The 13,689-nt window shown below is 32.1% G+C and overlaps 1 protein-coding gene across 2 annotated transcripts; it reads left to right on the top strand.

Moving 5' to 3' along the window:
- The first annotated feature begins 10,220 nt into the window (after positions 1-10,220).
- On the top strand, positions 10,221-13,177 carry LOC120069332 (serine/threonine/tyrosine-protein kinase HT1-like). 2 transcript variants are annotated; one of them, XM_039021068.2, is made up of 4 exons: positions 10,221-10,480; positions 10,698-11,888; positions 12,103-12,558; positions 12,643-13,177. In XM_039021068.2, exons 2-4 carry the CDS (start codon positions 11,214-11,216, stop codon positions 12,931-12,933), a joined length of 1,422 nt encoding a protein of 473 aa, XP_038876996.1. In that variant the 5' UTR covers positions 10,221-10,480; positions 10,698-11,213; the 3' UTR covers positions 12,934-13,177. The 2 variants fall into 2 exon arrangements, with proteins under 2 accessions (XP_038876996.1, XP_038876997.1); XM_039021069.2 differs by having other exon boundaries at positions 10,261-10,480; positions 10,722-11,888.
- The last annotated feature ends 512 nt before the right edge of the window (positions 13,178-13,689 follow it).

Below are 13,689 nucleotides of genomic sequence, written 5' to 3' on the forward strand. Positions count from 1 at the left end.
CTTTGATCTAATTGTGATATAAAGATTGTGTTCTCTCTTTTATAGCATCAAATGTAAATTTTCTTTTCCTAGTTTTAAATTTCTTAACATTTGAATGTTGAATATTGTAGGTGTGAAATTTGCTGGAAAAACAAAGTTCTGGTTTGGTGTTACTCATTCAAAAAATTTCTCTCGTCTCAACACACAAGATAATAGGTATACAATTCATGAAAAGGAATGTTTGAAGATGGAGTAAATGATAAAAATGAATCAATATATTGTCATGTCTTATAAAGAATGAGGTAAGCTCGTAGGCCTTTTTTTTTTTATGCGTTGTGCTATGTTTATATATCTTATTTTCATTTCGTTTTATTTTGTTATGAAAATCTTATGAGAGAAGAGAATAGGAAATTATTTGAATGGAATTTGTTGGGATTGAGCTTGGACGAACATAAATTTGTTAATTCGACATTTATGGTTAAAGATTGGGCTTCAATTTGGAGAAGTGAGAATTGTTTGATAAATATTTGTTCCTTTGGTCTTTCTAACATTATACTGGTCGTTGTTTCAATGACAAAGACTTGGATATGTTTTCTCTTTATTGAGATATTAAATGTGAATAGACTTCGTGGTTATGTTACTAAAATTGAATGGAGGAAGCATTAAATAGGATCATATATATATGTGTTAATAAAGTTTTAATTTGTATGTATATCTATTTATTATTTTATTTGTTTATTTCAATAATTTTACTTAGATTTTATTATCTAATGACTTTTTGTAGATTGATGAAGAACTATCAATGATTTAAGTAATGTCTAGACCATGAATACAACTTAAGTTGGAGTTATTTGGAGTTTTTATATCAAAATATTTTGTAATTTATAGAGTTTAAATTTTGTTTTATCTTCAAATGTTTGATATTCGCTACTATACGATTTTTTTTGTTGGGCAGTATGAATCTTGTATGAATGTTGATTCAAATATATACATTTTGATCATGTGGATTATCAATTTTTTTATTTGACTTTTAATGCATAACAAGGTATAAAACACAATAATACCAATATGAATATATATGAGAAACTATAAATAATACAATTTATAAGCATTCTTTAAAGCTATCAAAAGTTTATAAAAGAAAAAACAAATATTTGAAGCCTTATTGCTTTCATTAACTAAATTCGATAATAGACAAATAACAACTATATATTTTAGCTATCGAAATACTTCTATCTTTTTGAAAATGCTATCTTTATTTTACAAAGATCAAACGTGCTATTTAAAAATTGTCTTTACAACTTTTACAAAAATGTTATAAAAAAGTCTAGCATTTCATAGCTTCACAAAGTGCTATAAAAGAAGTTCTTTCATAGTTTGTAAATAAATACTATAAAAAAGTTTGACTTATTATAGCATTTAGAAAATGCTATAAAAAGTACAGATTTTTCATAGCATGGGCTATCAGGACTTTACATAAAATGCTATAAAAAACCTATTATAATATATATATATATATTTTTTTTTTTTAAGTTATCGAAGGTCTTTTTTCCTGCAGTGTCATTAACATTTCACACCCGCTCCTCAAAATATACACGAAAACAACAAATTTATACTTAGTAACAATTCATGTCATTTCCTATAAATAATTCTAAGACACCAACAAGCCCAAATCATTAACATTTCACACCACTCCTCCATAACACACACAACAACAAACAAACATATAGACTTACATTAACAACTTTAGTTTATAGCAATTGACTAATTTGATACCTCCAATATGGTAATATAATTTGAAACTTCATTTTAAATTTCATATCTGAAGCTTAGTAGGGAGCCTAAACTGACTAAATTTCATACCCAATTTGCACAATTGAAGAGAGAATTCCCCCATTTTTAGACACATGAATTCCTCCATTGCTGGGTTTGATGTCCAAAATTTAGTGTATCTTGTGGTTTGTAGTTTTGTTAACACAAATTATTTATCTGATAAAATCAGAGGTATTTTATTTGACATTTAAACAACAATAATTCAATCTAATCAAGTAAGATCCAAGGTTATATGATGTCACTTGAACAGTATCTGGTTGATATACAGCTGGTTTATGTTCAAGTAATAGTCTAAAAGGTCCATAGTAAATGGATGAAGGTTTGGTGCCTCATCCTAGTAACACTGCGGATATGACCCACTTTATACTTGTTACATGAGATGTAAGTATTACAAACAATGTGAATCATATTATTCATGTAAAGACATGTGAGTGGAGGTATCTTTTATAAAGGAGTTTATACATAGACCGGACCACAAAATAATTAGTTTCTCTTTATAACACCGTTACTTGAATAAAATAATATTTCACTAGGATGACCATAGGAGACTTGACCTTAATAATCTTGAGTGAGTTATGAACAACTGTTTATGACAACAATCCTTTGATCTGTATGGGTAAGAGTTACCATGATAGACGACTCAATAAGTCTACTATTTTGGGGATTTGTTTGATTAGGAAACTGGGAACACAACTACACAAGATGAAATTCACTCCTTCCCATTCTGTGGGAAAGTAGATAAATTTCTCCCTTATAGCTGGTTTTGGGTCTTGAACAATATGGCCTCAATCTCTCACTGGCTCGAGAGGTGTTGGTATATAGTTAGACTATAAACTATTTTTTCATTAGAGGAATCAATGGTACTTAAAGAGTTAGATGTAATTACAAGGGTAAAACGGTATTTTGACCCAACTGTAGTTATGAGCATTTGTGAAGGGTCATCGCTCTCTTGATTGGTTATATCCATGAATACAGAAATATATGTACAGTGCGAAGAGTGCAGCTATCGGTCTTTACTAGAGTGATCGATAGTTAATGAATATTGATTAATTGGATTAAAGAAGTTTAATCAATTAATCTCATATCATTGGAGCTTTAGGTCCATAAGGTCCTCTTATTAGCTCACCAAAGGATAGTAATGAGGAATGTTTTAAATTATTTAAATCAAATGAGAGAATTTTATATTAATGAGATTAATATATAATAGTTAATTATAGATATGATCTATAATCCAATTTATGTAAGAGAGATATATTTGAATAAGATTCAACTATTAGATTCATATGAATGATTCATGAAGAGATGTATACATATAAATATGTGATATTTATATGTTAATTAACATCATATTAAATATGATTTAATTTGGCTATTTAATTGATTGATTAATGGTTAATTAACTAATTAAGAAATAATGGAGATAAGAGGTTAGCATAAATATATGATATTTATGATAATTAGTTAAATATATATTAAATAGGATTTAATATATGGTTGTTTAATTAATGTGCCAATTAATTAAATAAGGACTATTTAATTAATTAGTACTAAGGGTATAAAAGAAAATTCTTGAAGAATGGGTTAACCCTTCTCCATATAAATATATCCTTATAGCCCATTTTGGGTAAGAGTTTTTATTATTACACAAAACCTAGCCTCCACATTCTCTTTAACTTCTCTCTAGAAATTCTCTACCATTTTCCTCATAAAAAGTTCTTGGAGACCACTCTTCCAAGGGCTTTGGAATCCTAGAGAATAGAAAAGTAATCGTTGATAACTGTGGAAGAATAAATTAACTAGAGGAATCAACAAATGTAAATTTTGATTTCTTCTTTTCTTCCTCTTTTATAGAAAAGGTTTTCTTTGACCGTTTACCCTACGAGTGCATGTTTCATTTTACTGTTTTTATGTCTATAAAAATAAATTGTCTAAATACAAGGCATTCACACGCTTTTACGAGAATTCGATTTCTTCATCCATTACCATTCAAATTCGACATCACAGAGGTTATTTGATATTCCCCAACTCTCTTCTCAAAGAAATTTGTCTTCTCCTGCAGTCAAATAGATTTTGAAGATGATGGATTTTCCCATACCCTAAGGCTCCAACCAACCTATCCACCACAAATTTAAGATTCCCCCGCATCACACACAAATTCCCTCTTTATATCCACTGCCACCTTAGCAATCTCCTTCACTCGTTCTTCACTCAGTTTCTTCCTCAACAATGAATACAACAAAAAAGAAAAGTCACAATGAAGATTCTCGTCTCGTGAAATCAACTCATGCGAAAATGTAATTTCAGGCATTAATCCACATTTTTTTCAACTAGAAAATGGAGCAGAAGCTACCTGAGAAGAAGATCCCCTCAACACAAGAAAATGCCAAAATACGTTCGGCAAATGATTCAATGTTGTCGATTCGCTCAATTGGCCTTCTTCTTGAAATTGGGAGAGGCGCAAACGGAGAGGCGAAGAGGTCGACCGAAGAGATATAGAGACGAAGGGACGTCGAAGAGAAGAGATGGAGAGGAGAGAAAAACCCCTAGCTTAATGGTTTGTCAATTTCAAATCTGAAAATCGATTTCACATCTGGGATTTTAAACCCCATCTCCCAACGGTCTATCGAATGTTGGGAGTTTATACTAACTTTCGACGAGTAAATTAACTCGTTGGAGTTTATACTAACTTCTAAAGCCTAACAACATGGCATCAAGAGATTTAGCCTAACTCTCCACGACTCTATACGACGTTGAGAGTTAGTTTACATTTCCAACACAAAACTTGACAACGTTGGGAGTAAGACTAACTCCCGACAGTTATTTCAGGCGTTGGGAGGGTCTTCTTTCTTGTAGTGAAAACATTGAGCATAGCAAGTTCCTAGAAAGTAATTTTTATTAGCTCAACTTGGACAATTTTCTTACCATGGAAGTGATAGGTTATGAAACCATTGTTCATAATCGAAACTCTAGGTTCCATGCAAAAAAAGTTGGAAAGTTCATTGGTTATGTTGAGCTTATTGAGGTTGTTGCTCTCCTCAGTGTTATTTTTGTAGTTGGAGAAACATACTCGATGATTCTCTTAAACTTAAAGGTTGGAATTATTTCAACAAACGAAATCCAAGCCTTTTGTTGATGACATTTGGGTTTTCCATTAGTGAGAAACTATTTTGAGCTTTTTTTGTCCTCAAAATTGTAATTATGTTGCTCACGGTCTAGCTTGCCATACTTGAGAACTCATGATTCTATTGTCTTGCTAGAAGATCACCCTCCATAGATCAATGTTATTGTATATGATTTGATTGCGCCATGGTGCTTTTGTTTTGAATCCATATTACTCAAAAAAAAAAAAAAAAAAAAAAAGAAAAATCCTTCAACATTCATTATATTTTATTTTATTTATGACTCCATTCCATATCTAAAATGCTTCTAATTTCATGAAAAACAATATAAACATGAGAATTAGCTATTCATATTACGATCATACTATAAATGTTTTAAGATACATTTCTAGTGTTTAGATAGGATATTCTCTCAATTTATTGTATGTCATGTTAACATTTTTTTAAAAATTGATAATGAGAGTCCACCAACATTAAAAAGTATTTATAAATGTAATATCATAGCAAAAGAAAGCACAACTCAACTGATAAATGACATGCATTAGTCACCAAAAGAAAATTGTAGTGTGAATAAAAAAGACTATGCTATTTAAAATTTTATTTATTTGGGGTTTAGAGTAGAGAGCAAAATGTCTAATATATAATACAAACTTTCGACTTTGTGTCTACTAAAAAATTTAGAAATTATTTTAAATTAATTTCTCTAGTAAATTTTTATGTCTAATAAAATTATTTCTTTTTTTGAAAATGATAAAATTTTAAATTTCATGTTTAATAGATATGTAAATATTGCTTTGCAAAAATAAATATTTACTGACTAAATTTTTTAAAAAGTTGATGGGAATTTTTTTAAAATAATTTTATTTTAATAATTATTAACAAAAATAGGGTTGATGGATAATATTGACAAAAATAGGTTTTCTAATCGTGTACTTGGTATACGAGTCCCTGTGATCTGGCACGCGTAGACTGCCAATGTGGCAGTCATGCAACTTTGACCAAGGTAATCGTGGACCGGGTCCACGATTACCCGGGATACACGACTTAGTGGTCTCTTAAATGCCACAACCCCATCTTCCCCCATCTGAGACCTTTTTCTCCTTTCTTCCTCCCCACTACCGCCGGTCGCCAAATCTACCGTCTTCACGATTACCATCTGGCTTAGGTAAAGTTTCTTCTTTATTTTTTTCCAATATATGTATTTGTTTATAAAAATGAAGATTACTTATATAATTTTGTTTTTCATTTGGGCTGATTTAAATGTATAGTTTATGGATCTTAGATTTGGGTTGATTTAAATGTATATCTTTAGATCTTATATGTTGAATTTAGAAATTGGATTTTGTTGGGCTATTTTTCTGGATGATTTTGATGAGCTATTTGTTGGGTTGATTTAAGAAAATATTTGGATTTCTTATGTAAATGTATCTTTTATGTAATTGTATCTTTTATGTACTTGTATTTTTTATGTAATTGTATATTTATGTACTTGTATCTTTTATGTACTTATATTTTTATGTAATTGTACTTTTTATGTAATGAATTTATTGTATCCAATCCATTCTTAGGAAATGATTTTGTTATGTAATGTAATTTGAACTTCTTAGGTAATGGAGTCTGGTCCTTCTAATTCTGTACAACTATATCAATAAAATACGCATCGTTCTCGATATGGGATAGTTCTTCTACCATAGTTTTGGGTTGTCGGAGAAGGAAGACATCTACATAATATACTATCCCATTTAATCAACTTATTATTCCTTACGTTGAACAAGCAGGTTTTCTTGGGGTTGCACAGATCGGATTTATCCAATTTGATTGGCACCTCATTACTGCTTTAGTTGAGCGTTGGAGACCAGAAACCCACACATTTCACCTGCCTTATGGGGAATGTACAATTACATTGTAGGATGTTACCATTCAGTTTGGGTTACGAGTGGATGGAGAACCATTGACAGGTTCATTAAAATATGATTGGAAGAATGTTTGTGACGAGCTCTTAGGCGTTCTACCAAATGATTTGAAAGGCTTAAGATTGAGTATCCCGTGGTTGGCGTCCTGGTTTCCAAAATTACTTCCTGATGCCAACGACATCAATGTACGTAGGTATGCATGAGCATACATTATGCAGCTTATTGGAGGATTTTTGTTCGCGATAAGTCGAACACTCTAGTACATCTCATGTTTCTCTCGCTACTGTCTGATTTCGAGCATGTTGGTACAAACTCGTGGGGTGGTGCCTATCTTGCATGACTTTATAAAGAACTTTGTCGGGCTACCAATGCACAAGCGTTGGAAGTAGTGGGGCCGCTGATACTACTACAATTATGGGCTTATGATAGATTTTCAATTATAGCACCACAAGTCTGGTTATAGACCCCAGGTCATTGTCCACTTAGTGCCAGATATTATTTCATTTATATATTTATTTTGTTATCATTTTATATAAGAATATAAATTAATTGTATTTTTTTTTATAATTTTAAATGGAGTGGTGTATTAACTGCCTCTGAACAGTCAGCAAATATGTTGCTAGTATACCGAAAAATATTTGACAGACTAATGCACAATCGGGTAACAAATGTATATATAAATGAATATTTAAAACATTTTGGGTGTATAATTATCTTCTTTTTTTGTCAGATTAATTGGATGTCATACACACAAGATATTTGAGCATCACTACCTGATTATTGTCGTGATGGTGAAGACATTTGGTTGACCGTTAGCCCTCTTATATGCTTCTATATAGTAGAGTAGTAGCATCCATATCGTGTGTTGAGACAGTTCGTTCTGCGACAAACGATACCTTCGTTGTGCTACACACTCCTAGCATTATACCAGATTGATTTGAGAGATAAGCACGACCAAGACTGACGTCGAATTCATGCGGAATATATATCCTACTGGCATGCACGACATGATCGTTGTGCACAGGGAGAAATAACAAATGGGTCAACTGTATCAGATGACTACTTTCCCTGGTACGATTCAATCACGAGGCGATATATCACACCTGACAGCGCTTACTATTATTACATGGTAAGAGATTTAAAATCAGACATTTCCCAAATATATGATATGAATATTGTTTAGTATTTATTTTTTTCATCGTACAGAATAATTTTATCGAAGATGTACAACAATATTCAGTACAATACAATTTATCAGAGTTGGGTTCAATTTGTCACCAAACATTGGTCTAACATATAAAGTATCATTCAACAAACAAGACGACTCAATGTTGCTGACATTGATCAAAGACGTATTCATTGTAGACGTCAACGACAACAGGGTGAAACTAATTTAGAGGCACACGAAGACAATCCAATGTAGGGTAAGGGCCAGAGGGTCGTCTTTAAATTTCATGTAAACTTCTATTTTCAAATTAAAGAATTAATTGTAAATCTTCTTTAGTATCATGACATTTTTTTCGTGTACCCCGTACACAATTTTCCTTCATACCAAAACTACCATATTTTTGTCAATACAATTTATTTCTACTCATTTTTAAAAATTCTTTCCTAAATACTCATTTTTGTCGATAATTTGAAAATCTACGGTATTTTTGAACTTGATCCAGTTGATGGAATTGAATAAAACACAAATTTCATAATTTAAGTTATAAAATTAAGAAGTTGAATGTTGCAAGTCTAGAAGAAGTTGTCGTTTAATGAAATAAAAAGGGAAAAAGACAGAAATGGACAAGTGGAAAGAGAAAGTAACATGCAGAGGCAGCTGACAGAGGGAGTGATTTCATTTCATGCAAACACAGAAACAAAATTATTGCCTTCTATTGCTCCCCAGACCGCCATTATAGGATGAACTCAATATTCAATACACTATACCATACACATCTGACCTTTTGGCTTTTTCTTTTGTAAGTTCAAACCTTTTTTTTTTTAAATTTAATTTAATTTTCAACAAATAAAAATCGTTATTAAACTTTTTTTTTTTTTTTTTTTTTTTTTTCATTTTCAACCAACTTTTTTTTATTAAATTATTTTTATAAAAATGGTTTAAAATATACTAAAATGTTTCAAAAGCTATTTGTAAGGGTAGCTAGACACTTCATTTTTTTCAAATGACTTATTTTTAAAATTAAACACTTCAAAAGTTAAACCAAACACAACTTTAAATTTATAATATAAATTTTATGTTATTTGAGCTACGTTGATTTTGATTGTTTTTTTAGGATAAATTGCAAAAACCATCTCTTAGTTATGGTGGTAGTTGCAAATATACTCTCAAACTTTTAATTGTAAAAATTGGACCCCTAAAGTTAGGTGTTAAATTGGATCATCAAACTTATAATAATTGTTGAATTGGACTCGGAGATGATAAAAATTGAATTCGTAAACTTATACAAATGTTATAATTAATACAATCATGTAAATTTCAAGGACCAATTCAACCAAATTTAATACATATATAAATTTAAAGGCATAATTTTTAAAATCAAAGATTTTAAGATATAATTGTAACTATTATCATATTTTACGGATGATTTTTGGATTTTTTTTAATTATTGAATTCATTATATTGGTTTATAGATATTAGATTCCAAAATAATGATTTGACTTCCATTCTACGGAAGAAAATGTCAATGCATTGGCAAATGGGTCGTTGAAGTAAATGTCAATTCAAGATTATTGCCATTTAAAAGTACACAAACGATGCGACATTTAATGCTTTACTAAAAGGGGGAGAAAAAAAAAAGAGAGGTCATTTAATGCATATAAGATCTTTTAAGCAATCGATATTTTATATTTGGATTAAATTCCGTACACAAAAATAATAATTTCGAAGCCCATTTTCAGCCCAAAACAACAGTCAAGCCCAAACCTTCAGATCCATTTGATGAACACAAGCGTGAGATAGTAAAATAATTACGAATTCAATTAAATATTAAAAAGAAAAAAAAAAACGAAACTATACCTCACTAGGCGATTTAATCCGAGGAGAGATGGTTTTGATTGATTTCCTCCGTCCCCAGTGCCACGCTGGAATTTAAACAAAAGGCAATGTTTCGCCTTTTGATCTTTGAAATTGCCTATGATTGTGACACGTGGACTTTCTTTTTTTGAGTTGACACGTGGACTTTCCTTTCACATTTTGTGGCTATTTTGGGCCCACAGTTGCCGCCACGCCGCACTAGAACCCCTCCCAAGTACCACCTTTTTTTTTTTTTTTTTTTTTTTTTTAATTTTTTTTTTAATTTTTTTAATTTTTAATAATTATTAAAAAAAAAAGAAAAAAGAAAAAGAAAGTTGATAGGCTCCACGGGATGCCCGGAAAACCAACACCCGTTCGTCTGCGTGCGTACCACACTTGATTTTTTGATATTTTTCTTGTTTGCTTGTTTGTTTCTTTTTCTTTTTCTTTTTCCATTTCAATTAACATCTGTCATTCCCAATTCCAGAATCAAACCCACCAAAAGATTCTAAATTCATCCATTCCTTTTCCCAATTATAAACCCATTTTCCCAGTTCCCAAATTTCATGCCCTCCAATCTTGCTGGGTGGATCCACCCTTCTGCTATTCTCTTGGTAAGTAATTTTTTTTTGGTCTTATTCTCCATTGCATTTTCTCTTGTGGGAAACCTCCATTCTGACTTTTATTTTATGGTGGTTGTTGGTATGAATGCGATTGTAGATATTGATAGACTTTTCTTTTGATTTTTGCTCTCTTGGTGGGGTTGGAAAAAGGGGTATTATTATTAATCCTCCGTTTCTTTGTTTTTTTATTTTTTCAATTTGTTTATAGGATTTCTGTTGTGGGATTTTCCAGACGTAGGAAGGCGAAGTCGTTTGACTTTTTTGAAGCCAGAAGTTTAGGTTTGAAAACAGGGGATGGAATAATTTGTTGAATTTTCAGGCAATGTGGCGGAAGGTTCGGTGAGAGATTACTGTGATTTGGGTGCTCCGAGATTGAAGCTTTTCTCTTGGTGTTTCATGGGATATATTGGGTTTCAAGGGATTTTGGTTTTGATGGAGATGAGATTATTGGTTGAAACGATTTTGTTCTTGATCGATCTTCACAGCTTTGATTAGCTCTCGCTTAAGAAAGAAGAGTTTCTGTTTCTCTGTTTCTGTTGCTTCCCGTTTTCTTAATTGTTGAATTGGGGTTCTAGAGCTGTATGATTCGGTCTAATTTATCTCAGAATTACCCTTTTGAATTCAAGCTTTCTCCTCAGCTGGTGAAGCATAACAAGAAAACCAAAAAAGTTTTTGGGTACGAGATTGATTAGTTTCTTTTTTTTTTTCACCCTTTTGAAAAACTATGGAGGAAGATGCTAATTCTTGGTTAAGAAGAACCAAGTTTTCTCACACAATATGTTATCGTTTAGAGTCCTTAAAATTGACTTCCTTTCCTGTGGCCACTCAGCCACCACTCAAATCAGTTGCTCAATCAAGATCTACCCTTCCTTATAACCTATCAAAGCAGAGATCTTTATCTCCTCCTCCACAAACTACACTCTCCAATGCATTTATGGATGCACGTATCGATCAGAAGCGATTTTCGACTCCACAGCCTCAGAGGAAAGAACCTACAAAAGAGAAGGGTAAAAGGCTATTCAGTAAAAACAATAAGGTCCGGAATTCCCTAAAGGAAGAGAAGTTAAAAGGGCCTTTGAGGCATCTTGTCTCTTTCAAAGGCAATGAGAAGTTCAAATTCAAGGAGTCGTGGGCCAAGTTCGGTGGAGGGAAGGTCACTGCTGTTGAAGCTGAAGATGAATCGTCTATCGACTTGTCTAAGTTGATGTTTGGACATAGATTTGCTTTTGGAGCTCATAGTCGGCTTTACCGTGGAATTTATGAAGATAAAGTCGTTGCTGCTAAGATGATCAATCTACCAGTCAATGACGAAAATGGCGATCTCACATGTCGCTTAGTAAAGCAATTTAGTAGGGAAGTAACCCTTTTATCTCGTCTCCATCATCCCAATGTTATAAAGGTAAACACCTTGCTCCTTGATTGATGACAACTTCATCTGAATTAAACTTTGAGGTTATTTTAACTATAGTTTTCAGGCATATCTTTCTGCTAAACTTTTATGGTATAAATTTCTATAACATTTGATATGAGTTCCCTGTTGCTGCTTGAAAAGAAAAAATACCTGTTTATTGAATTCTCTTTATTAAGAGTATTGTATTTACATTGCTTTACAGTTAGTAGCAGCTGTGAAAAAGCCACCCGTTTATTTGATCATCACTGAGTATCTACCTCAGGGTTCCTTGAGGGCATATCTTCACAAACTTGAGAAAAAGTCTCCCCCACTTCAAAAACAAATTGCCATTGCCTTAGACATTGCTCGTGGGATGGAATACATTCACTCGCAAGGTGTCATTCATCGGGATCTCAAACCTGAAAACATTCTTATTGATCAAGACTTTTGTCTAAAGATTGCCGATTTTGGCATTGCTTGTGAGGAGGCACATTGTGATACACTGGCCGAGGACCCCGGTACTTTTCGTTGGATGGCCCCTGAGATGATCAAACGTAAACCCTACGGAAGAAAAGTTGATATCTACAGCTTTGGACTTATCCTATGGGAATTGGTAGCTGGAAAAATCCCTTATGAGGAAATGACTCCCATCCAAGCAGCTTTTGCAGTAGTAGATAAGGTATTTATTTGTTTTGTACTAATCTTTATTTACTAACTTATAATTTCTTGACATCTGAAACACTATGGCTGTTGTATTTTTCAGAATATTAGACCGGTCATCCCGAGCGAGTGTCCACCAGTGATGCGGGCATTAATCGAGCAATGTTGGTGCGATAAACCGGAAACGAGGCCGGAGTTTTGGCAGGTGGTGAAAGTGTTAGAGCAACTCGAGAGTTCTGTTGGGGAAGATGGTACATTGATGATGAATGTAGAGCTAGAGTTAGAGAAGAAGCCAAGTTGGGAAGATCACAAGAAAGGTCTAAAGCATTGGATACAGAAGCTTGGTCCTCTTCATTCTCATAATTCTCTCACCTCCAGAGCTAAATTCATATGATTCTTTCTCTGCACTTTTTCCTTTTCTTGAAAATATCACATTCACTCCCAGGTTCAATGTAGATAAAAAGGAAAAAAAACACTTTTGCAGTTTTTTGGTTCATTTGTTTTTGTTTCTAACATTCACGTGACTGAAATGAATACGATACGTTTCTGAAGGGGGGAAAAATCAAAGGCTTGAAATGGATTGGAATTCTCTCCCAATCTGTAAATTAAAGATGAAATTTAGTAGTGCTTTGTTGGTTTCTTTGGAGTCATGATTTGTCTGGTTCATCCATTTCACCATGAGAAGGCCATTCTTTTTGTTTAGCTCAACTATAGGGAGATAACGTTAACAAAATATAACCGAGTTTGCTTGGTTTTTTTTTTTTTTTTTTTTTTTTTTTTTTTTTTTTTTTTTTTTTTTTTTAGTTTTTTTTTATTTTTATTTTTATTTTTTTTTTTTTTTTTTTTAGTTTTTTTTTTTAGTATTTAGGCCACATTTACCACGAAAAATGTAATAAAGTAATTTGAATAGTGGATTCCATTTTATTATGTATGGTGTTGTTTATTTGTATTTCATACCCATACTAACATTTAGATACCACTTTCAAATATGTAATAGAAAAATATAATCTGATTGATGAGCTGGAGGTGTTCTAGTTATATCACAGTTACTTGATCCTAAATTGTAACTATAACAGTAAATGTGACAAATTTATAGTTCTAAGTAGATGTGATAAGAAATGTGACAAATTTATAGTTCTAAGTAGATGTG

This window comes from Benincasa hispida, chromosome 8, assembly GCF_027475165.1.
Source record: "Benincasa hispida cultivar pf3 chromosome 8, pf3_genome.v1.1, whole genome shotgun sequence".
Lineage (NCBI taxonomy): Eukaryota > Viridiplantae > Streptophyta > Magnoliopsida > Cucurbitales > Cucurbitaceae > Benincasa > Benincasa hispida.

Coding starts and splice junctions, on each gene's coding strand:
- LOC120069332 (XM_039021068.2), top strand. CDS start 11,214: ATGGAGGAAGATGCTAATTCTTGGTTAAGAAGAACCAAGTTTTCTCAC. Junction 11,889..12,102: donor ATCATCCCAATGTTATAAAG/GTAAACACCTTG, acceptor ATTGCTTTACAG/TTAGTAGCAGCTGTGAAAAA. Junction 12,559..12,642: donor CTTTTGCAGTAGTAGATAAG/GTATTTATTTGT, acceptor TGTATTTTTCAG/AATATTAGACCGGTCATCCC.